The sequence below is a fragment of the Diabrotica virgifera genome, chromosome 3, assembly GCF_917563875.1.
Source record: "Diabrotica virgifera virgifera chromosome 3, PGI_DIABVI_V3a".
NCBI classification, from domain to species: Eukaryota; Metazoa; Arthropoda; class Insecta; order Coleoptera; family Chrysomelidae; genus Diabrotica; species Diabrotica virgifera.
In genome coordinates this window covers 18982720-19010043 of record NC_065445.1, presented here as the reverse complement: position 1 = coordinate 19010043, position 27324 = coordinate 18982720, and the positions used below count along the sequence as shown (strand labels likewise).

Sequence of the window (27324 nt, the reverse complement as noted above, 5' to 3'; positions counted from 1 at the left end):
TAAAAAAACATATGGCTAACTGTCTACCAAATGAACCCAGGCTAAATTTTTTTATTTGAAAATTCGTGTTAAAATACTGTCTTTTGGAATATATAAAAAGATTGTTTCTACGGACAACATTTTTAAAGTTATTCTAAATGTTTATAAACTACAAAATTTCAAAAATTTGGTATTAGGATTTTTGAATATATTAATTATTTTTTATCTTTTTTTAATACATTTGATACTATCACTCTACTACTTTCATGTGGCATATTCGGAATTGCCCTATCTTCATTATTTTCTTTCTTATCTTATTGCAAAATAAAGGTCTCTGGGATAAACAAATAGAATAACTCTTAAACTAATTAATGGATCGATCTCAAATTTTGAAGGTTTGTTAAATACGCCAATGCCCAACTTTGGGTGAAACACTAAAGTTCTAAGGTATTTTTAGTAAAATTTATTAACAAATAACGATTTTCACTTATTTTGCGGTTTGCGTAGCAACAAATTAACTTTTTAACTTTCAAAAATTGGCATTTTGAAGTTTTTTACTCTTGACAGGAAACAGGTAGGTTTTCTTCCTATAGGTCTACAATAACTAAAAAAGTAGTCAGCTATCTGGATCTTTGAGTATCCCGAGAAAATCCTTATTACTCTAGACTATTATTGGATGTCGCTATTGCATCATTTTGCAAAAATTTCTTATTAATTTGCTTACATGACAATTGGATTTGGTTTCGATTCAAAGCACACCACGCGCTGTTCTGAGGAATCCAAAAGAATGAAAATTAAATCTTAACTGTCTTTCAGTGACATATTCATGCACTGAAACTCTACAGTTTTTTTTTAGTATTATTTGTGAATATATCTCTGTTGTTATACCGTCTACATAGCATTTATAATTTAACACACTTACTTACCTTAATCCAGGGTCAGCCCTCACAACATCGATTTGATCTCTTACGTTATTGTATGTAAGTTCGTTCATTTCAATTCCTTCTTCGCAGATTTTAATCGTAGGTTCTACTAAGGCACTCCATGGAACTCCACCTCCGAATTTGTTATATAGTATCCAGTATCCCCGAGTCTCGCCAGGAACTGCTACAGATAGACCACCTGGAAAATATATTTTGAGCAATTAGAGGTCAAAATTAAGAATGCTCTATAACATTAATACTCCTTAATTATTTATCATTACATGCAAGCTGGTAAGAGCTACGAATATTACATCGACGTAAACAAGTTACGTAAAATTTACATTTTCTTCTACTTGGTGTGCCTATCCGTGATGATTATTGGGGATTATCTTGGCAATATTTATCTTATCTGCAGCAGCGAGTAAAAGCTGCACAGATGTTGTATTGAACCAGGTTCTGAGGTTCTTTAACCAAGATGTTCTTCTTCCTGCACCTCGCTTTCCTATTATTTTTCCTTGCAGGATGACTTGTAGCAAGGCACATCTGGATTCACTTCGCATAATGTGTCCGAAGTAGTGTAGCTTTCGATGGTTTGATGGTGGTTCTTCTTTATCCTTCTGAGGAATTCCTCATTTGTGACTCAGCCAGTTCATCATAAAACACAATAGAGAGGACGTAGGTAGCATCTCGGCATTTTCACTTTTATATCAAGAAAGAGGTTGTGGCTCTTGAATAAACCACTTTTCTGAAGGTGTATGAAGCTTTTCCAATGCGCGCTCTTAGCTTCTTGTTATTGGTCCATTCTTTATTTAATATGGTACCGAAGTACTTATAGTGCATCACCCTGTCTATTTGAGTTTAGTTGATGTAGAGTTGACCTTATGTTGTCCTTTTTTGAGCATTATTATAAGCTCTCTCTTCTTTAGATTGAGTCCATATACATTGACAGTAATACGTTATTTTGTGCAAAGCTTCGCTAAATATTCTCAGAGATTGAAGTTTGGATGAGATAAAATATAGCCTTGCCTCACTCCACTCATGACTTCCACGTATTTCTAAGTAGGATAAGGTAATTTCTAAGATAAGGTTTCTAGTTATTTTCATATCCTCGTTGTTAATTCTTGTTTCTATTATAAATAGAATGGTATAACTAGACCCAAACCCAGACATCCAAAGTGAAAGTTATCCTCCAACACCAAATTGTTCTATATGGTCCACATAATGTTCAGAAAAAAGTCACACCATTTCGAGCGTCGGGTTTGGGGGGGAGAGGGGGGAGAAATTGGTAAATTCGTAGTTTTTTTATGTTTATCGTAAATATTTCTAAATCTATACGATTTAGCATAAACAACCTTCTATACAAAAATGTTCCACATTTAATTTGAAATAAAAAAGGTCCTATGCATAATCCTTCTAAAATGAACGGTTTCGAAGTTACGGAGGTAGTATAGTATAATTGGTCCAAAAAAAGGCCTAACCTAAACATCCAAAGTAAAAGTAGTAGTTTTTTTAAGATTTTCGTCAATATTTCTAAAAGTATGCATTAGCGTAAACAATTTTCTATACAAAAATGTTCTACATAAAATTTAAAACAAAAAAGGTTCTATATATAATTGTTATAAAATCAACGATTCCAGAGTTACGGAGGGTGAAAAGTGGAGGTTTTCGATACTTTTTATATTTTTTGGGCAATTTCCTACTGATTTTCTTTAACAGAATTGGGTTTTATAAATCAAAACTATTTCAGTGGCCGATGGTATGTTAGTGATAATCCCTTGATGATACGTCAACCTCACCACCCAAAATCATCATCAATTGCCCAAAAAATATAAAAAGTATCGAAAACCTCCACTTTTCACCCTCCGTAACTCTGGAACCGTTGATTTTATAACAATTATGTATAGGACCTTTTTTGTTTAAAATTTTATGTAGAACATTTTTGTATAGAATATTGTTTACGCTAAAGCATAGTTTTAGAAATATTGACGAAAAACTTTAAAAATCTACTAATTTACCGACTTCTCCTCCATCTCCCCCCCAAACCGGACGCTCAAAATGGTGTAACTTTTTACTGAACCATATGTGGACCATATAGAACAATTTGGTGTTGGAGGAAAACTTTTATTTTTGATGTCTGGGTTAGGCCTTTTTTGGACCAATTATACTATACTACCTCTGTAACTTTGGTACTGTTCATTTTAGAACATTATGCATTGGACTTTTTTATTTCAAATTTAATGTAGAACATTTTTCTATTGAAGGTTGTTCATGCTAAACCGCATAGTTTTATAAATATTGACGAAAAACGCAAAAAACTACGAATTTACCAATTTATCCCCCCTCTCCTCCCCAAACCCGACGCTCAAAATGGTGTGACTTTTTTCTGAACATTATGTGTGTGGACCATATAGAACAATTTGGTGTTGGAGGAGAACTTTCACTTTGGATGTCTATGTTATGCCATCTTTTGGATCAATCTTATCATACTATTAGTATTTGCAACATTTTGGCGTACTGTTCTCGATCAAATGCTTTTTATTCGCATTTCTCTTGACTTTTATTTTTTTAAGTGCAACTCTTTCCGTTTTCCGAGTAAATACCAGAGAAGATAAATATATGAAAATATGGAATATAGAACAGGTCAAAATAGTTATAAATAAACAAGGATATTATACAAGGATAAGAAAAAAAAATTCATTATATATTACCTCTCTGAGCCAGAGATTGATTACTAACAAACATATCTTCAGTAGCTCCAGAAGGTGCCATTTCTCTTGAATTGATAGAGTATACTATATTTTCGGCTCTGTTGTAATAGGTAGCAAGGAATCCTCCACCTACACCCATCGTTGTAGGATTTCCTACACCTTCACAGAAGGCAGTGGCAATTACTGCATCTATCGCATTTTTTCCTTTTTTTAAAATATCCCTAAAAGTAGTAATATAAAGAGTTATAAAAGTCTTCAATTTAATTTTAAAGAACAAAACAAGCAAGACACGAGAGAAAATAAATAAAATCAATGAAGCAGCTTCAAAAACGCTCGGCACAACTCCAAGGAACAAAAAGGATAGATACTTCATTATGGTGAACAACTAACATCGCTAATGCAGTACACAACAAGAAATAAGCATATCAAAAGTGGCTGCAAACAAATGGCCCAGATAATAGACGAACATATGCAAGATCTAACAGAGAAGTAGAAAATGCATGGACATAAAACATGAAAGAAGCATGAAAAACGATAAAAATACCTGAAAAAACAGAAAAGAAGCAGTTAGAATAGATTTAATAGAAGAAAGATCTTTAATCGAACATTACTCACAACTTCTGACTGAAACAAAACCACAATTCGCGAATATTATGACAATAACCAAAAAATAGAAAAGCAGTACAACAGTTTTACAAAAATATGACGGTAAACATTAAAACTGGAAACAAATGATCTAGAGAAATTACTGTTGGTAACTGTCTAAAGCAAGGCTGCTACATTGCAGATAATCTTTTGGCTTTTTTGTAGGACAGATCAACAACAGATACAATTTTTCTTTATAAGAAATAAAGAAACAACTATCAGATGGTATTCATTGATCTCGAGAAAGCATCTGATAGAGTTCCTCGGGAGATTCTTTGGTTGCGCTCTATAGGAAAGGAGTTTCTGGTAAATATGTGAAGATTGCTGGAGACATATGTGAGAAACATTATCATTCTTAAATATAAATCTATTTTACCTTCCAACTTCTGCACATCCTGGTGCATTGCTCACAACAGCACCTTCTAACCCCGATGTTGAAAGGGGATTAGGCATTGCTGTCAAAGATCCCGCCAATAATAAAAGTAGAAGTCCTTGCAAGACCGGCATATTTACTGGTTACCTAAAAAAATAATTTTAGTAGGTTATAAAACATTATTTTATAAAAAAAAAACTAAGTTTTCAATCTAATAGCACATAAAACAACAGCCAAAAATGTTATTCTACATCCTACCAGACCAGTGGCGGCTCGTGACCTCAGTATGTGGGTAGGCTACACATATACTTCGGGTAGGCGACAAAAAATATCCTACAGTTTGTAATACATTTTGAGCTGTCTTGCAATACTAAATGTAATCTATGAGCGCAACAATGTGTAAAAATTGCTTCTGGAGCATCTACTTTAATTTTTGATTGTAATCCGTTTAAAGAGCCAGCCATTACACTTGCACCATCGTAAAATTGAGCAATTAATTTATTTTTGTAATCATATGGCTCAAGCACGTTTGAAATTAAACTATATAGAGCGTCTGCAGATCTATTATCGCTAACATCAAAAAACCGTAAAAATCTTTCTGTTACCTGCGTTTGAAATTAAACTATATAGAGCGTCTGCAGATCTATTATCGCTAACATCAAAAAACCCTAAAAATCTTTCTGTTACCTGACCAACTTTGTTAACAAAACGGATTGTTAAAGTACACTGTGATTGTTCGGTTATATCAGTAGTATCGTCAGCTAGTATAGAAAAAAATTGACTTTCATTAATTTCTATTGAAATTTCATTTTTTACGTAATCGGCAAGACAATCTATTAAATCATTTTATATTGTTTTTGACAAACCCGTGAACACCCCTTCTATTTTTTAACATGATCCTGGATTTCCTGATCGCGTTTAACTACTAAATTAAAAATTTCTTTAAAATTACCCATGTTTGAAGAATTATGGCTCTCATCACGACCGCGAAATGTAAGTTCTTGTTTTGCTAAAAGAATTGTAACATCAATTTCTTCAACTTCTTCAATCTTTTTCAACTTCTTCATTATATATCTTATTAGATAGAGAAATATGTCCAGCAAAAGCACTGTCAGTAATTTGTTTATTTTTTTCTAACCGTTTTAAATCTAAGCAATTGTTTAAATGTTCTTTCGAAGATTCATGTTTTTTTACACTAGCTGATAAATTTTTCAAATCTGAATATCCCTGACTCACCCAAACATTTTGCTTCAAATTTGAGAGCAACAGACAAGGCCAACAGAAAAGTGAATTTTTAAAATAACTTCCGCTTAGCCATTTATGATTTTCATACCATATTGTTTTAAACGATCTCGAAAATGGTTGATTGTCTTTTGTCTTATCTGTGGATAAAATTGTTAAATTTTGTAAAGGCCGGCCCATTGAAATAATTACTAATCTTTCTTGATTTTGGCGCCTTGAAAAAGGCGTCTCGATCAAACTACATATTACATCGTTTAAAATATTCATATTCGATGACTAAAGTTTTTCCACCAATAAAACTAACACACCTACGTTTCAACAACGTCAAATATTACTTATTTTATTTATGTATCAAATAATAATTTACTATTCGAATAAATTGATAAGTTAACAATTAACCTCGCTTTAAATTTTTAATTATCTATATAATCTAATAACACATTATTCAGTTTTCATAAACAAATTTAAATTGTCCTACCTAGTTTTATTCAATACTTAACCTACTAATAACAGACAAAATCAAAAAACAATTATTTTAAAACAGTTTCACATGACACAAGAGAAGCAACTGATAAAATTTTGTAGGTCCGGCTATAAGACTCTGTGCCTATCCGCCCGTTCAAAATCGTAGAATACGGTCGCTACGACAGGCCTGCTCGCGTAAACAGAGAGAGATCGCACGTCAATTCGGTGTTGGCGTCGTTCTATTTCAGGCTACGTTCCCGAGTGCCTGACCAAGGAGAATATATAATCTATACAGTACTACTGATACTACAAGGAGCGTACAATAATTATAACTACGGAGAAAATTCTTTGGATATTTTTAAAAATAATTTGGATAATTTTTGCTATTTTATTGTAGATATTGTGTCAAAATTTATAAATTACAATTTTGAAATAAGTAATTTATATTAATAATTTATATTATTGTACTACATTTGAAGAGGGTAGGCGGCGCCTACCTTGCCTACCCCGACGGGCCGCCCCTGTACCAGACTGAAAACAATGGGAACCTTCTCTGGTGACACCTCCGAGGCTTCTACAATTTGCAAGCCATAACGGATGCTGAGACTAAGGAAGATGAGGGAATTTCACAATTTATAATTCACGTCCCATCTGCTCAGCGCGGTAAAGTTCCAACGAAAATGGTTCCCTTCGTACTCCGATCAGAGTAAACATGTAAATCAAAAATGGATAACCATTTTCAATTTCGTTGCAACACGAAACTGCAGCCGCATCATCATTCCAGTTCAATCAGAGAGTGCAGCAAGCACCTCTACCGATTTCGAAACTTATTAGTCTCTTATCAGGAGGCACATATGCTGGTCTCTCTGACCCAACTAACGTTGATGAATCTGCAGTTTCGTGTTGCAATGAAATTGAAAATTGTTATTCATTTTTGATTTACATCTTTACTCTGATTGGAGTACGAAGGGAGCCATTCTCGTTGGAACTTTACCGCGCTGAGTAGATAGGACGTGAATTATAAATTGTGAAATTCCCTCATCTTCCTTAGTCTCAGCCTACGTTATGGCTTGCAAATTGTAGAAGCATCGGAGGTGTTACCAGAGAAGGTTCCCATTGTTTTCAGTCTGGTAGGATGTAGAATATCATTTTTGGCTGTTGTTTTATGTGCTATTAGATTGAAAACTTAGTTTTTTGCTAGCAGTTGCCGCTAGGGCATCCCTGCCATTTCGTTCGTTGCAATCTGTGACTGCACGCCGGGGTTTGTGTTAGTTGGGTCAGAGAGAGCAGCATATGTGCCTCCTGATGAGAGACTAATAAGTTTCGAAACCGGTAGAGATGCTTGCTGCACTCTCTGATTGAACTGGAATGATGATGCGGCTGCAGTTTCGTGTTGCAACGAAATTGAAAATAGTTATTCATTTTTGATTTACATGTTTACTCTGATTGGAGTACGAAGGGAACCATTCTCGTTGGAACTTTACCGCGCTGAGCAGATGGGACGTGAATTATAAATTGTGAAATTCCCTCATCTTCCCTAGTCTCAGCATACGTTATGGCTTGCAAATTGTAGAAGCCTCGGAGGTGTTACCAGAGAAGGTTCCCATTGTTTTCAGTCTGGTAGGATGTAGAATATCATTTTTGGTTGTTGTTTTATGTGCTATTAGATTGAAAACTTAGTTTTTTGCTAGCAGTTGCCGCTAGGGCATCCCTGCCATTTCGTTCGTTGCAATCCGTGACCGCACGCCGGAGTTTGTGTTAGTTGGGTCAGAGAGAGCAGCATATGTGCCTCCTGATGAGAGACTAATAAGTTTCGAAACCGGTAGAGGAGCTTGCTGCACTCTCTGATTAAACTGGAATGATGATGCGGCTGCAGTTTCGTGTTGCAACGAAATTGAAAATGGTTATTCATTTTTGACATTATTTTATGTTTATCATTCATCTTTTGATTAAATTATGATTGGGCTAATCGTAAGAAATAGTCAAAAAGAAGGACAGCTTCGTGTTAAGTAGACTAACACCTGTTATATAAAATTTCATAAGGGAATACCAAGTCGGATTCGGAAAAAATACATTGGCCATCATTCACCTTTTTATTAAATTATTATTGGGCTAACCATAAGAAACTAGTCAAAAAGAAGGACAACTTCGTGTTAAGTAGGCTAACACCTGTTATAGAAAATTTCATAAGGAAATACCAAGTCGGATTCGGAAAAAATATATTGGCCATAGATTAGATTTTTTGCTTTGATGAGTTGTTTGAAAAATGATGGAAATTCAATAGATCTATCCATAATCCCTTCACAGATTTCCGGCAAGCATACCACAGCATTAAAAGGGATCAGATATAGAATACAATGACAAAACTTTCAATTCCAAAAAAACTCCAGCTCGTTCAAATATGTGTAAATAGCTGTACATAGATCCAGAGTACGGATAAGTAACAAACTCTCAGAATCGTTTGAAATAAACAGTGGCATGGAACAAGGAGACGCGTTGTCACCTCTCCTTTTTAATATAATCCTGGAGAAAGTAGCAAAAACAGTACAAATTACAACAGAAGAACTACTGAGAGTAAATGGACCAAAATGACTACTAGCATACGCGGATAACATTGCCATTATGGAAAAGGTCGTCAGCAATGTAGAGGAAACTTTCAATAGAGATTATTAGAGAATTGGAGAATTAGATATATGTAGAGGTAAAAACCGGATTGGGGGTCAATAAAGAGAAAATCAAATATAACTGCATTAGCAGATAAAAGAGACGGAGTAGAATAGGCAAAACGTAACAATAGACTCATATAACTTTTTAGTGAAATATACTATGTATTATTACAAAACCTGCATTTCCATGCTTCGATAGGTAGCATATTATTATTATCTACATGAAATAAAAATATTACTTAATGCTTACAGTTAAAATTTTTGTTATAATCACAAAACTGTATAAAACACAGACGTTTACTTTTCACTAAATTTTTCAACACTCTTTACATCGCACTTTACTTGATGTCACGAGGTAAACAATAATAGGTCACAAATTTTAAGTTTAATGGTTTAACTATGCACAAATTAGCTTCAAAAGTAATAATAATTGGCAAATTAAATTAAAAGTAATATAGTAAAGACATAAAAATACCTCAATAATGTTTTTTCTATCGCTTATATACGAGTAGTAAAAGAAGGAACTTCCAAGATTAAATGTTAATTTCTGAAAATTTTAAATACACATTGTAATGTAAGAATAATATAAGAAAAGTTGATACGTCGGTTTTTCCGCGAATATTCAATGAAATATATAAATATAAAATACAAAACCACAGAAATAATAATTGTCATAAAAGTCACACATAACGTATTTATAACGTGTCTAATTAAAATATTTTTCGTTCACTTTTTATCAAATTTTTTTGTTCATTATTCAAACTGGTAAAGTAGGTAAAAACCCAATTATTACCAAAAGAGTCATTACTCAACATCCAGTAGAATATGTACTTGTCATTTCAATTATTTAATGTGTTTCATAACTTTCTATTCTAGAGCAATAAGAGATACTGATCGCAGAATTGACAATAATAAATATGTTATAGTATATTTCAAGAATTAGTAAAAGCAGTAAAAGAGTGAAAATATCTGGGGACGGTAATTACAGATGACAACCACATAGAAAAAAAGGTCTTAGCAAGGATAGATACGGGCATTATACTCCCTATCATCCTTATTAAGAGCTAATACTCCGGTCAACTTACACATCCGAGGTTACAAAAATTACCATCAAGCTGAAAATTGGCAGGATTGTTCAAAATACCATCATAAATAAAATCTAAAAAGTCCTCATAAATCCAACCCGAGCTAAAAAATTTACGCGGGGTCAAAGGTCACCAAATATAGTTTTTAGCGATTTTCAGCGAAACGGTAAGTTTTATCATAAAATTAGTTCTTACAAAAAATGTAGACTAGATAATTATCTATAAAAAATGTCTTATTACTTTTTTTCCTAAGAGCCACCGTTTTTGAGATACAACGATTCAAAAAGTTGTAATAGTCATAATATGCGCACACGTTTCTACACACCTTTGAGGTAGTGTACTTAGCGCATCTTTTTAACGTGGTTTTCCCAGTAGGCCTACTCCACAGATCTGTTATGATTCTGTTGAATTTGAGGCTATTCAATAATTGATATTTTCAAGGGTTAAAAATGATAAAAGTTATAAAAAGCCGTATAAATTAAAAAAAAAGGGAAATTTATCCTACTGGTTCATAATTTTCTAATACTTCTGATTCCCTTTCTCCTTGTTCTTCTTCTTCTTCTTCTTCTTCTTCTTGTTCATCCTGGGTGCAAGTAAATTGCCCCAATAATGACACATCGCATGGCTCCTCGATAGAATCAAATGAATCCTCAATTGTTGGTAATTCAACATTGGAGCACGACCGGTTTTAACAATTAGTGCATGCTACCGACCAAAACAGTTCAATTTTTTTGCAACCACATTTAGCGCTAATTTCCTTTTTACAGTTGCAAAAAATTGTGTTCAGGAGTTTCTCCGGCGCAGGTGGGAATAAAGTTTGAGTTGGTTCTAATGAACTGTCGACTAATTTCCATCCCCCGTCTTTTGGATCTAGCTGATAACCAAGCCACACTTGAACTTGGTAATATACCCGAAAAAGATGTTGATGAGCAGCCGCTAAGGTTGGAGAAAGACAAGATAGTTGTACTTGTTTTTTATTTCGAGTATTTTTAAAGAAGCATGCATATCGAAACTTATCTAAGCACGTAGTTTTTAAGGCGCTCCATACATAGAGAGAGGAAAGCTAATTCCGTTGGAAATAACTTCTTGCGTAGTAGAATTTGTTTTTTTTTCAAACTTCAGCACATTCAAGTAATATAATTAGGTTTATCACGTATTTTCACTCCGGATTAGTCCACAAGACTAATTAATACCTCGAGGGTGTCATCTGCCTGAAGGATTTCGCCACCCAGGAAGATAACGGTGTAATTTGCATAATAGTAAACAAATTAAATTTGCATAAAGTTTATTGTATATTGAAATGTTTATTAGTACTTAGCAATAAACATTTTGACTAGAAAGTTGGCTTTCATTATTATGTTCAAACATTATGTTATGTTCACATTATTAAGAATTATTAAAAGTGAATACTTTGTCATAACAATTTACTATTTTTGTTAGGAATAAGCCGTAAAATTGAAATAATAATTCTTATTATTTTCGCGTTACATTCACTTTGTAATGATTTTTTTGTTAGCACTGTAAGGCATACAGCTTATACATTGCATCCCTCGGTAGACCGCAAGCTTTATAGTAGAAACATTATCATATTTATAATACATATCTTATATTATTATGTGTAATATAAGTTAAGTTGACTGATAGAATATTATGTTTACTTGTATTACAGCTTCAGTGATATATATACGTGGTGTACTAATACATATGACGATTAGAACTCTTTCAACTCTTTGAATCGTTGTATCTCAAGAACGGTGGCTCTAACGAAAAAAAGTATTAAAATATTTTTTATAGATAATTACTCAATCTACATTTTTGTTTGAACTAATTTTATGATAAAACTTACCGTTTCGCTGATAATCACTAAAAACTATATTTGGTGACCTTTGACCCCGCGTAAATTTTTAGCTCGGGTCGGATTTATGAGGACTTTTAGATTTCATTTATGATGGTATTTTTAACAATCCTGCCAATTTTCAGCTTGATGGTAATTATTGTAACCTCACTCCTATTTTTGAGTCTAACTAGACCGGTCTATAAGATGCCAAAAAGAAAATCCAAATTAAGACTATATAGTGCAGTAACTGAAGGTGGATATGAGCTATTACCTCCGATTTCAATAAACCTCCATCGATTTTTATGAAAATTGGTGAGTGGTTTTAGAGTATATCTCAACGAATAAAGGTGGCATGCTGTTAATTTGCGCTTTTATCCTGGTTGTGGATGCCACCCCTTCTCGGGGGGTGAAATTTTTTTTATTAAAAATAACTACATACATCGATAGATGGACAAATTCTAAGCAAAATTTGTTATGTAAAGTTATTAAAATAAATCAATACTTTTTGAGTTAATCATGATCAAAAATTTTAATTTTTCGTGAGAAAAATGCATGTTGTAAACCGGATTTTCATAAATAACTCAAAAACTGTAAGCTTGTACAAAAAAGTTATTGAATAGGTGAGATATAAAAGGATAATATTCCAATTTTTGCCAAATTTAGTTAAGATAACAATTTTGTTCACTTGACCAAGCTCTACAGACTTACAGAATATTTCATCACCTTAAATAATTATTTAAGTAATATTCAAGCTCTACATACTTAGTTAAATATCTTTGACTAAGTCTGTAGTGCTTGGCCCAGTGAACAAAACTGCTATGTTAACTAAATTTGGCAAAAATGGAATATTATCCTTTTACATCTCACCGATTCTATTCTTACCTACCAATATTGAAGACCATAAAAAATCGAATAACCTTCTTACTAGAAAAACCTTTTACTAGTAATTAATTGTAAGTGAGTTATAGATAAATCAATGAATATTTTTTTCGACGGGTACCCAAAAATAAGAATTCAAGCTTAAATAAGGGGAAAATGATGAACTGCAAGAGAGAGAGAGAGAGAGAGAGAGAGAGAGAGAGAGAGAAAGATGTTAAAAATATATATTTCTAACAATTTTAAAGCTAATTGGTTCTCACCAAAGTCATAAATTCCACAAAAAATAATAAAAATATAAAAAAAAAATAAAAAAAAATCTCACGCATTACTACAATCTTCCTCGAGGCACTTACGAGTGGAAAGTTATATTGTAAAATTTTTCATCAAGTTATCACGGAAAAGGATAAAATGTTAGATCTCATCTAACGGCGTGACTGCTCCCGGGTTAAACCCTCTTTGTTGTAAATGAATCTGATGTTGAATTATTACTAACTACGGAATTGTTCTCAATCTATATATTTTGTATTTTTCTTATAGTCCATGTGGTGAGACCGCTCAGGTCTGGAAAATTTTTTGATTCGGTTTCTTTGTAGATTCCTATTCAAAAATGTCCGCTTTAAACAAATCTGAAGGGTGCAGGGCGGAATTTTTGGGCAGAAATTGTTTAAACAATTTTTTTAAACAAATACAAAAGATCACCTTTTTTGCTCCGGAACATATATTTTTGAGTTTTGTGTGTCATTCTTAACAAGAAAGGTATCTTTTAAATTTTCTCAGAAATTGATAGTTTTCGAGTTATAGGCGATTTAAAATCTGAAAAATGCGAAAATACGCATTTTTGAGGCTTAAAAACTCATATTCATATTAGTATTTTTGAGGTTGCCAGATACTTAAATTGAAGACTAAATATTCAGCTTCAAGATTCTGAAGAGTGATCGCGTCTAACTTTAATTTATACCGTTGTTTTTTAATTGTTAAATATGCTTGTTTATCCGATTAAAAAATCCCTCCCTTTTAAAAATCTCCTATTTTCCTGCAAAAAATATTTTTTCTAGATTCTTTGGGACATTCTAAATAAAATTAGTTTTTTGACATTTTTCTCAAAAGTTAATATTTTTAAAGTTATAAGCGATTTAAAATCCGAAAATGCGTTTTTTTGTCATTTTTCGGATTTTAAATCGCTTATAACTTAAAAACTATTAACTTTTGAGAAAAATGGCAAGAAACTTATTTTATTTAGAATATCACAAAGAATCTAGAAAAAACATTTTTCGGAGGAAAATAGGAGATTTTTGAAATAAAGCGCGCCGCATCGGCAACAAAATCGGATAAACACGCATATTTAACAATTAAAAAACAACGGTATAAATTAAAGTTAGACGCGATCATTCTTCAGAATCTTGAAGCTGAATGATCAGTCTTCAACCTAAGTATATGGCAACCTCAAAAATACTAGTTTAAATATGAGTTTTTAAGCCTCAAAAATGCGTATTTTCGCATTTTTCAGATTTTAAATCGCCTATAACTCCAAAACTATCAATTTCTGAGAAAAATTACAAGATACCTTTCTTGTTTACATTGACCCAAAAAATCCAAAAATATATGTTCCAGAGCAAAAAAACATGATCTGTTGTATTTGTTTAAAACAATTATTGTTTAAACAATTTCTGACCAAAAATTCCGCCCGGCACCCTTCAGATTTGTTTAAAGGGGACATTTTTGAACAGGAATCCTTAAAGAAACCGTATCAGAAATGTTTTTCAGACGGGAGCGGTCTCACCACATGGACTATTAGTAGCTTGTCCATTGTCCATTCCTTTTTCTCTTAGTATTATCCTTAGTTTCTGTCATCACACTTTGTCGAAAGCTTTTTCTAGGTCAAGAAATGTTACATTATATTTTATTTTTCTCTTGCAGCGCTTTGTGCGTTATATGTTTTCAACTTAATATATGATTTTGTATACTCCTGCCACTTATAAATCCACATTTTGTTTCGTCTAATGTGTGATCTGTCTGTCATTATTCTTAAACGTTTGTTTGTCACTTTTTCAAAGGGTTTTGTTACATAGACATAAGAACGTTAATCCAAAAACAGTTAAAAATGTCCAAAAAAAAATTGTTCAAAATTTTTAGTCATTTTTTTATAACTTTTTTTACCAAACATCCAAAAAAAATTGCGTTCTCTAAAAAATGCGCGCGAAGGTCTAAAAAATGGAACATTTCGATGGACTCCACGAAAAAATAAACAATAATTATTCTGCCTAGTATTAACTTATGAAGTTAAAAGAAGAGTAGAAAGGTAACTAACAACAACTAAGACTATACTAAATTTTCAATCAAGATGCAGTAGAAATAAACAAACCAAAACACGTTAAATGCTACTAAGAACACTCCCGAATCATAATTTACAGTGTATAAACTTTATAAATCATGATTTGGGATTTACAATGTATTATAATATTTACGATTGTAAATTATGATTCGGGTGTGCTCCTAGTAGCATTTAACGTGTCTTGGTTTGTTTATTTCTACTGCATCTTGATTGTAAATTTAGTATAGGTAGTATTGTTTTAAAAATTAAAATTAAAAAGACATTCTTATTTCTTATCATTAAAAAGATAAGTTGATTCAGAGTATATTTACCTGATTAAAAATACTAATGAAACATACGTAAACAAACGTACCCAATAAACTAACTATTAGTACTGATGGCTGATTTTATTTTTAAAATTATTTTGGCTGTACCTTGCGAATTCCAGGACAATAATTTGGAAAACCTTTTTTGCATACTAAATAAAAAATTACGAAAATTAATATGCAAATTACCGTCTTAAACATAACCATAATGATATTATAAACGATTATAACAAAAATTAATGATAAATAAAATTGAACTGATCATGTTTTTAAATGTTGAGAGAACATTAACGTTTTTTTGGGTTAGAGGTCTATGGCTTAGAAATTAGTATTGTATGTAGATTTACACATGTCCATATCAGCTTGAAAGGTTGGCAATCACAAGAAATAAACAAACTATTAGCGTTAATTGATAAATATACAAAGTGTATATTTATTTATTTATTTATTTTAGTGATTTTTGGTGATTTATTTATCAATCAAATCAACGCTATTAGGATGTGTCTTGTTTTTTTCTATATTGTAATATCACATATCACAAAAGTTAATTTAATCGTGTAATAGGAGCCGTGTCAGCATATTCCGGAGAAGACGTGGCATCAGATTACAACCCACTTATCACTACGATTACACTCAGACTTAAAAACATTAAAAGATATCAAAGAATTCCTGCTAATAGAAAAAAAGAAGTGTAAAGAACCCAATATAAAATAATGCCTTCAACACGAACTGCATCTGAACTATAGCAAACTGAACATAGACGCTGATGATATTGACTAGCACCGAGTTCGATTAAAAAATTGTCTAGTGGAACCGTGTAAAGAAATACTAAAGACTTTCTTAAGGAGAATAAAGGTAAGACGATGTAAGAACAAAGATAACAATAGATGCAGGGAGATTAACCAGGAGCCTTGGCCTCCTTCAACAAGCTTCTCCAATCATTTCGATTTACCGCTGTTCTTTTCCGTGAACGCGTTCCCAGGAAGTTCCTGGCATCCTCATCGACTTCGTCTTCCCATCTCTTTTTAGGTCTTCCAACAGGTCTTTGTCCCTGCATTCTTGCATTTAACAATCTTCTGGGGATTCTATTCTCATGCATGCGGACCATGTGCCCTACCCACCGTAATCTCTGCAGTTTAGTGTATTGTGCTAGAGTTGGTTCGCTATATTGCTCGTATATTTCTCTATTATACCTAATTCGCCAGTTGTTATTTTCACTTATTGGGCCCAGTATCCTATGTAATATTTTTCTTTCAAACACATCTATTGCATTGGCAGATTTCTGTGTCACCACCCATGTTTCACAGCCATAATTTACTATAGGCCTGATTATTGTTTTATAGACCCGGAGTTTTGTTTTCCGCTGTACTTCTCGCGATTTGAATATGTGACCCATCGCGAAATAGGCTTTTATTTGCCAGCACAAGCCTTCTATTTATTTCCGGTTCTTCTTCATTGCTTGCGACCAGATCCATTCCTAGGTACGTGAATCTATTCACATGTTCTATATCGTCAATAAAGTGTTGTTGCGCCGGTCTATTTGATCTGGTTTGTATGAGTAGTTTTGTTTTATTTGTATTTATTGCTAGCCCTACTGCTTCTGCACTCTGTTTCAACTCAACGTAGGTTTCTTCCGCTGCATTCATTGTTCTGCTCATTATGTTTATATCATCTGCGTATGCTGCTAATTGGGTAGATTTGTTTGTAAGTATGTTATTTCCGCTCACCGTCAACCGTCTAATTACATATTCAAGAACAAGATTAAAAAGCGTTGGAGCCAGTCCGTCGCCTTGTTTCAGTCCTTGCATTATCCTAAACGCATCAGTGATCTATCCTTGAATACATACCTGTGCTTCTGTTTCTGTCATTTTCATTTGCACTAGTCGTATTAATTTTGATGGTATGCCAAATTCTTCCAATATATTAGGTAGAATTGTTCTATCTATTGAATCATAGTCTTGTTTAAAATCTACAAAGAGAGTGTAAACGTCCATGTCATATTCCCATGCTTTGGCTAGTATTTGTTTAACTGTAAATAGTTTGTCAATGGTAGATCTATTTTGCCTAAACCCTGCTTGATATTCCCCGATGATTTTTTCCGTGAGAGGTTGAAGTCTTCGATTAAGGATGTTTGTGAATATTTTGTATCCCGAACAAAGTAAAGAGATGCCTCTATAATTTTGACACAACAGTTTGTCTCCTTTTTTATGAATAGGGCAGATTATACTTTTCTTCCATTGTTGGGGGATTTCTTCTTCTATCCATATCTCTTGTATTAGCTGGTAAATCTGTTGTGTCAAATTCCTTCCTCCTTGCTTGAGTAGTTCTGCCGGTATTTTAAGATATATCTATTCCCGGTGCTTTATGGCTTTTTTGTATGTGGATTGCCGTTTGGACCTACTCTAGCGTTGGGGGTCTAGTTAATACATTTTCTTCTCCATCTTCCCCCAGCTCATGTTGTTGTACCTCCTTCCGTGTCTGCTGCTGCCTCTGTTGTTGTAATGGTGTTGTAATGGGTACTAGCCTCCTAATTAAAAATTGGTCTTCACTTTTCTGTAATACCTTTTATATTTGTATTATCAATACACCCAAGATGTTTGACCTATTTAAAAGGCCTAATTTTAAAAAAATTGGAGTTTAAAGAAAAATTTATTTTTTGGAATTTCCCAATTTTTACCTTTTACTTCAAAATATCTCCGCAAATACTGGAGATGTGAAAAAAATTATGGACTACTAAATTGTAGCTTTTTTAATATCTAAAATTTCTTTGTGCATAGATTTTTATTACAGTGAACAGTTAGCGAGATATAGCTGTTTAAAACCTCTATTTACTAGCAAACACCCCCTCATTCGAGTGCTTTAAACCCACCCTAATTAAAAACTAAGGGATCTTACGAAATTTAGTTTACACAGTCTTATAACTCTTTAAAAATAATACAAATTCATTTTTGAAAAAACTTTTTATCGCCAAAAATGAAGCAGCTATGTTTATAAAACAATTTTTTTTTTCGAAAAATTCGGATAGTCCGCTTATGGATAATTTTCAATGTATGTATAATACCACAGAACCAGTTCGTATACTGGAAGATGACTAAAAAACTACATATTTGTATTTGTATTTGTACATATTTGTAAATTCGTATTTTTATGTAAATAAATGTTTTTGTAATTCTTTAATTCTACTTTTTTTCTGTATAGATCTATTAAAATATCTACTTATAAAAACTGTAATGTTATTAAGGGTGGTTTTAAGGGTTGAAATATTATGATATTATATCCTAAAGTATAAAACAATCATTATTTAACCAATCGAAACCAAATTTTACCCATATTAAAGTTTACAATGTTTTTATATAATTTTTGACAATAAGGGGTAGTTTACACCTCTCTAAAATTAATCAACGCCCTTAAGTATGATATAGAATATGAAGTACAGGGTGAGATGATCCTAATCACAAATTTTTATCTAAATCGATGCAAGCCGAATTTATTCTTTTATGATAAGTAAATTATTTTTATATAGCTCCAACAAGGGTGGTTTTAAGGGTTGAAATATTATGATAGTATTTCTTAAAGCATAAAACAATCATTATGTAACTAATAAGAACCAAATGTTGACAATATTAAAGTTTAAAATGTTATTTATAATGTTTTACTATTAGGGGTAGTTTTCACCATTAAAAAACCAAATGCGTACAACGGTTCAATATAGAAAATGAACTAGAGGGTGTAATGAGCCTAAACCCAAATTTTTGTACAAATCGATGCTGGACGAAAAAATTGCGAGGTTTTGCCATTTTTTCAGCTTCATTTCCTCGACTATTAAAAAACATACAAAATGCAAGTGTTTTCATTTTTAATTTTATTTGACCAGGAGTGTGTGTGTATATGTTATACAGAGGGGCAAAATTATGGAATAAATTCATTTTCTCTAAAATTGACGATGGAGATAAATTTCGACACAAGTCGATTTTTATTTTTACATTATAATTTTTGGGCATATATATCATACTAGTGACGTCATCCATCTGGAGGTGATGGCGTAATCGATGATTTCTTTAAATGAGAGTAGGGGTCGTGCGATAGCTCATTTGAAAGGTTGTTCAATTCTCTATTCAATAATATAAACCTTAAGTGCCATCATTTTTTAATAAGAGTGACCAAAAAAATAATTTTTGTATTAAATTAATTCAAGCAAAAAGAAGAATGCATGTAATTTATTTAATGCAAAATACATTTTACTGCGCTCAAAAAATAGAAAAAATGTTTATTTGGCAAATAAACATTTAGTCCTGTCGCCAGGGGGGGTACAACGGCCTCGTTAATTCAGATGGACTTACCCAAATTTTTTTTATGTATTTTGACCCGTAGAACACGAATTTTTTGGGTAACAGTTGATCCGGATGTCGATAAGATTGTTATAGACCAAGAACTTGAGGAATCAAATAACAGCGATTTTTGGCAAAACAAAACAATATTTTGTATTTTTTGGGTCATTTTAAGCAAAAAATATTTCTACAAGTTTTTTAGTAGGATGCACAGTTTTCGAGATAAACGCGGTTGAACTTTCAAAAAATCGAAAAACTGCAATTTTTAAACCCGAATAACTTTTGATTAAAAAATAAAATAGCAATTCTGCTTAGCGCCTTTGAAAGTTCAAGTCAAATTATGTCGGTTTTGATTATTTGCATTGCTAAAAATTTATTGTGTTATTGCTAAACAAAGCTACAAACAACTAGTGCGTGAGTGATGTTTCTATGATTTCTCATTTAAAATCGAACGAGTAGGTAGAATAGGTACTAGTGCAATCAAGACTATTTCTACGTTACATGCGTTAAAACGCATGTAAAAGCACGGGAAACCCTACGTGTTTATAGCTTTGTTAAACAATAAAAAAATAAATTTTTACCAATGCAAATAATCAAAACCGATATAATTTGACTTAAACTTTCAAATGCGGTAAGCAGACTTGCTATTTTATTTTTTAATCAAAAGTTATTCGGGTTCAAAAATTGCAATTTTTCGATTTTTTTAAAGTTCAACCGCGTTTATCTCGAAAACTGTGCATCCTACGAAAAAACTTGTAGAAATATTTTTTACTTAAAATGGCCCAAAAAATACAAAATATTGTTTTGTTTTGCCAAAAATCGCTGTTATTTGATTCCTCAAGTTCTTGGTCTATAACAATCTTATCGACATCCGGATCAACTGTTACCCAAAAAATTCGTGTTCTACGGGTCAAAATACATAAAAAAAACTTGAGTAAGTCCATCTGAATTAACGAGGCCGTTGTACCCCCCCTGGCGACAGGACTAATTGCTTTTCGCTTAAATTACATGTTTAAACTGTCAAGAGACAGGTGGAACGCTGTTTGACATTTAATTTAAGATAAAATCAATATTTATTTGTAAAATAATCATTTTTTTTTCTATTTTCTGACAGCAGTAATGGTAAATCGCCCAAGCGGGGATTTTTGCAGTTACTCGAGCGCGTCAGATTGTCATATGGGGAGCAACCTGGTACCTTGCAGATGTACCTCTACCATATATTGGCTCTTAACACAGGGAAGTTCGTTAAAGGGGGCCCGAAAATAAAAATCGATCCTTAAAAATACTCGAAATTGTCAGATTAAGATGGTATGGTAAGTTAAGTACATGCAAAAGAGTATATTTCAAAAATCTGACAATTTGACCGCAGCGTAAGGAAATGGGTTTGTCAAAAAGTTTCACAAAAAAAAGCGAATACTTCGCTAAATGAACGTCAGATCGAAAAACCAAAAAAATACGTCTTCAATATTTTTCAAAAATCTATCGAATGGTAATAAACATGACCCCCCACGGAGAGGGGTAATGGGTAAATTTAAAATTTTAAATACAAACCCCGCGATATTTCGCAAAATGAACATCAGACCGAAAAACTGCAAAATACACTTTCAAAATGTTTTTGAAAAATCTATCGAATGGTACCAAACACGACACCCCACGGAGGTGAGGTGGGGGGTTACTTTAAAATCTTAAATGGGACCCCCACATTTTTATTGCAGATTTGGATTATTTACGTAAAAATAAGCAACTTTTATTCAAGACTTTTTTCGAATTATGGTTAGATGGCGCTATAATCGGAAAAAACGATTGTTGGAAATGGAAAATTTAAATAGAAAGTGGAAAGTCCCCACTAAAATCGAAAATTTTACTTAACTTTTTCTGGTTTTGGGACCTAATAATCACAACCCACTAGGTCCCCATAACGCTCGAGTGACTGCAAATTTAGCATACTTTGCTCCCCTACGTATTTTGAGTTAAATAAATTATATACATTCTTCTAAATCTTAATTTAATTCAAAAATTATTTTTTGACAACCCTGTATAAATAATGTTTATATATGCAATATTAATGTTTATATTACTGAATAGAGAATTGAACAACCTTTCAAACGAGCTAAAACACGACCCCTATTTCCATTTAAAAAATCATCAATGATGTCATCATGCCCATATTGATGACATCACTAATATGATATATATTCCAAAAAATTTTAATATAAAAATAAAAATCGACCTATTTCGGGACTCATCTCCAAAATCGCCCATTCTAGAGAAAATCAATTTATTTCATTATCTTGCCCCTCGCACTATATTTAAATAATTATTTTAGTATTTAAATATATAGATATTAGTCACCAAATTAAATGTAATCATTTCAAAACTTCACAGTGGCCAATATTAGTTATTTTTAATTATGCACACGTATTAGTTTAAATTTATTATTTAAAATTTGTTGTTTTACATGAACATAATAAATCATCAGAAAATTGCCAATGGAATAATTACTTACAAGGTTTTGACCGTCTTCTTCAAACCAAACACCTAAAATAAATTGAAATTTTAAAACCGGTAAGTTTATTAAACTCTAAATCTTATCTTGAATATATTGTTAACAATATCTTGAATCTAACGGATATTCAGAAAGTTATTAATAGCTGGTACATAATATAAACAACATACCAATAATAAGGGAAATAGTTAAGTTTAAACTCTCGTATCATATATTATTTTATCTATTTCAGTAAACGATCGTACCTTGTATTTTCCACTGGTCCCAATCCAGTGTTGTTATTGGGACGCCATGTATACCGTAAAGTGAGGCTACATTGTGACACATATGGTTACTTTGTGACAGTTGCCTCTAAAGTTAAACTTATTAACTTGGCCGAGCCATTAGAAATGCTGGAATAATTAAAATGTTTTATTTGAATAGTAGACTATGTTCACTATCTAGTTAGGGTGGAACGAAAAAGGTAAAAAAAATAAAAGAAAAGAAAAATTCTTGTGGCTATCGTTTAAAAGTTGTGTCAGGTGATGAAAACAATTGGTGCGAGAGCATTTTGAAATAAAAAAATATCTTGAGGTTCCATATTGGATTTGAAAAATGAAAAAACAAAAAAATTATTTTTGTCGAAAAAATCAATATGGCTCTGATCAAATTTCAATGATCGTGTTTTACCAACTAAGTGTGACATTCTAAAGTGCTTTCTCTTTATTCGTAAGAACTTAAGTCGACCACTAATAATAAAGATCCATCTATCGGCGACGTCTTGAATGCAGTTGCAACGAAAGTAGAACAAATATTACTAAAAGCTTCTATTCCAACATTATCGCATAAGTGCATTCAAGATATGATTAAAAATATTTATACAGAATATCAAAATCTTAAGTGATAAGTACACAAAAACTCAGCAAGCATCTGATTCATAAATAGAAAAGATTTGCCAGTTTCGAAAGGAGTGTAAAAAGTTATTGAATATCGCGGCTTGCAAGTGCAACATGACTGGAACTGTGTGTGTACTTGTGATAAAATCAAGAAAGTACCACAAAATGAGCGAATTTTTCTTCAAGAACAACTATCCTGTCGAAAAATGGCAATTGGACCAGTGGATATTGCAGCATCTGCAGCAATAAGGAAGAAAATGGAAAGATCCATAAAGGCAAAGGCAAGTTCTCAAAAATATAATACTGACGAAATTGTTCTTAAAGCATGTACCGTTGATTTCTCTAATCCTTCCATAAGTAGCAGCTTGTCTGACTCAAATTCTTCTGACGCAGATGATCCTGAAGAAGAATAATTCATTGCTCCTTTGTCAACAGTTACAGTCCAACCATCTACGTCACAATTACTGCGGCACTTCACTTCAATGGCTAGTATGTTTATTTCATTGTAATGAGCTACGTCTACGTCATTTAATTCAACAGTTAGATGGACGCACCAGCGGACCACTTGGTTTTTCAGAGCCAATAGGGAAACTTCTGGAACGCTGTGAAGAGAAGGCTGCTGTCGATTTTGTCGCAATAGAAAACAACCTAGCAATATTATTAGAACCAACAGACCTTAGTACCGATCAGAAGCACTTGTACCAAATCAGTCAAGCAGTTGCTGCGGGAGAATGTCCTAATGATTTGAGCCTTAAAAAACCTGGGAAAATATCACACGCAAGGTGGCTGACAGTTGATAATTGGTGGCTTCGATTGTATGTTGGAACTGAATGTCCCAGTCCCCAATTAATTATGTTAGTGTATGCACCAGTTTGGTTTTATATAAAACTGTATCCTAGCTGTTCTGATGGTTCAAAACATTTATGGCGCATGATCCATTATTCACGATTTCTACCAGTTGACCAAAGAAAAATTGTCGATGCCGTTATTCAAAGGAATGCTTATTTTGCCCATCCCAAAAATGTATTACTCGGTATGATGAAAGATGAACGAAAACATATACGGGAGCTAGGACTACGCAGAGTGCCGAAAGCTAGAGAAAGTCAGAAAGAGAAAAGATCTGGAGATTCAAAATACCAACATTAAATTTTAGTGCTGCAGATTATGATGACTTAATTTCTATTTCTGGATTCAAAGTTACGGCTCCTCCTTTGCTAAAACATATTTCCAATGAAGATGTAAGGGATAGGATTGATTCTGGGAATTACAATAACATAGAGGTCTTAAACTGCCCTTGTCATACAAAATCCGTGGAAAGAACTGTTAAGTTAGTAACTGAAGCATCAACTGCTGTTTGTGGACCATAATCAAGGGATGGCTTTATTCGTTTAAGGTTGCAGTCTAGAAATATTATGCCGTTTTTAACCCAAAATCAGACTAACAATCTTAAAATGTATATTGTACCATAAAACAATTATTCAGATTCAAAGAACTGATAAAAAAATAAATTCTTTAAATTTTATTTTTTTTTTGTTATTCCAAAAAATTTCAATTTAATATGGAACCTGAAGATAGGGTCAAATACAAAAAAGATTTCTTACAGTTTTATTATACATCAAAACACAACTTTTTCGCACTAGCCCCATAAAAAATAATGACTTCGAATTTTTCGTTCCACCCTACTATCTAGGGAACAATAACCAAAGTTCCTGGTGCAACTTCGCTCGTCATGCCACAGCTGATTTGATAATCGTCAAAACAGGTGATTTTAGGTTGGCGTGAAAATTTTGACTTTTGAAGAAGAATTTTTAGAAGATATTTCTACCAAAGTAAATTTATATTTTAACACAATATGTTACCTCCATTTAACATTAAAATGTTGTTTGTAAAAAATGTACGGGTGTTTCTTTGTGCCACAGTTAGAATTCCTTACTTACTTACTTACTTAAGCCGTCCTCTTGTACCTTACGGTGTCGAGATAAGTGGAGAAATTAGACGTCTCCATGCCTTTCGGTCAGTAGCTAGTCTTTCTGCTTCTCTCCACCCAATATTTCTTTTTACGCAAGCCTTTCCAATATTTGCGTTCCACGTTCTTGCCGGCCTGCCTCTTCGTCGTTTGTTGTCAGATGCCGCTTTCCATACTCTCTTTACAGTTCTACCTTCACTCATTCTCGCCATATGTCCGAACCACGATAACTGTTTCGTTTCAAGTCTGTCTAAGGTCCTTCCAACACCGCACTTTTCACGTATGTCTTCATTTCTTATACGATCACGTCTGGTCACCCCGGATACCGCACGTAAATATCGCATTTCACATGCTTGAATTTTACTACGGATGTTGTCGTTCACTGTCCACGTTTCACTACCGTAGAGTAGCACCGGCTCGTATACAGTTTGAAATACTTTTATTTTTGTTTTCAGACTTACCTCTTTCTTCCTAATAAAACTTTTATTTAGTGCATAGTATAATTTTGTTGCACTCATTACCCTGCTGTTTATTTCTGGTTCTATATTTCCTTGCCCATTCATTGTTGATCCTAGATACTTAAAGTCCTCTACTTGTGTAATGGTCTCATTATTCAGCTTTACATTTATATTTTCTTGAGTTTTGGATATTACTAAAGCTTCTGTTTTTTCAATATGTATTTTTATCCCAAATTTCTTAAAGGCTTCATTCCAAACATTCACATTCACTTGCAAGTCTTTTTCTGATTTTGCCACAATTACCAGGTCATCGGCATATATCAACTCTGATACGTAAACTTGTTGAAGTTTATACACCCCAACCCTAGTTCTTTTTACCCCACCCCTGCATTCTTTTGCAATTTCGTCCATTAGAGTGATAAATAACAAAGGACTGAGAACACCACCTTGTCTTACACCTGTCCTTGTGTAGAATTCTAGAGATGAGCGATTGTTCGTTCTTACATTATTACGTGTACATTTATATAATATATACTCTTTATTCCTTGGATTAACTTCGGTTTCACATTTCTACGGTTTAATATTTCCCAGATCTTGTTCCGTGGCGCGCGATCAAATGCTTTTTCCAAGTCCACAAAACAGAGAAACAACGTACTGTTATGCTCTAGGGCTTTTTCTGATAATTGTCTCACCGTGAATATGAGATCGGTTGTACCTCGCCCTGGCCTAAAGCCGCATTGGCTGTCATCCAATGTGGCCTCGATATTTTCTCGAAGCTTTTTCTCTAGTATTATTTCGTAGATTTTACTAGCAACTACCAACAATGATATTCCCCTGTAGTTAGAACACTTATGTTTATCACCTTTTTTGTGTAATGGTAGAATAGTTTCAAGAGTCCAATCTCTAGGTATGCATCCGGTACGCCAACAGCTCCTTATGATCTTCCATAGCAATTGTAATCCTTCACCTTCCATATATTTAGTTAGCTCAGCCTTAATATTATCGTGTCCTGCAGCCTTGCCATTTTTTAATTTTAGAATTGCTTCCCTGAATTCTTCGTATGTTATGTCATCATCATCTTGTTGTTCATTTAAATTGTACTCCTCCCTGTCATTCTCTATTTCGTTGTTGTCTCCAATTAATAATTCCATAAAATGTTCCCGCCATCTTTCGGTGATCTCTTCATTTTTTAATAATATGTTACCATCTTTGTCCTCTAAACCTGTTACTCCGTTTGATTTCTTTTGTCTTAGATTATTTAGGGTCCTATAGAGCAACTTCGCATTACAGTTACATATTGTGCCACAGTTAGAATTCCATATATCTAAATGTCGCAGAAAAACTTACGTGTCACAAAGAAACCACCACCCATGGGGCGACTTTGTGACAACTTTTTTTGACATTTTCTTGATTTCTATAACATAGGTATAGCGCATTATAGTTGTCACTGAACATAGAGGAAAGATTGAGCTTTCAGGTGATATTTTTAAAATTATAAAATAAACCGAAAGTGTATGTACTATATCATCACAAAACCTAAAAAAGTGTAACAAAGTAGCCTCACTTTACGGTATTTTATTTCAATGAATGGTGCCAGATACACCCAACCTACAGGTAATACAGTCATCGTCAACCTATATGCGTCCACTGCTGGACATAGGACTTCCTCAACTCTTTCCATCTGTCTCTGTCTTGTGCGTTTGATATTTAATTACTGATAACAGCTTCAAGTCGTTAGTCCATCTGGTTGAT

General features: G+C 33.0%; 1 protein-coding gene across 3 annotated transcripts in view; it reads right to left on the bottom strand.

Moving 5' to 3' along the window:
- LOC114328498 (scoloptoxin SSD14-like) overlaps window positions 1–22311 on the bottom strand; it is a 41371-nt gene extending 19060 nt beyond the window's left edge. The window contains exons 1-4 of one of the 3 annotated variants that reach the window (XM_028277369.2): window positions 22274–22311; window positions 4632–4775; window positions 3611–3831; window positions 906–1101 (exon numbers count right to left, since the gene is read on the bottom strand). In XM_028277369.2, the coding sequence (XP_028133170.1) occupies window positions 906–1101; window positions 3611–3831; window positions 4632–4762 (548 nt within the window). In that variant the 5' untranslated portion in view covers window positions 4763–4775; window positions 22274–22311. Of the gene's footprint in view, window positions 1–905; window positions 1102–3610; window positions 3832–4631; window positions 4776–9251; window positions 9271–9476; window positions 9642–22273 lie in introns of those variants that run through there. The other 2 variants (XM_028277373.2, XM_028277377.2) reach the window with 2 other exon arrangements.
- Window positions 22312–27324: the final 5013 nt, after the last annotated feature.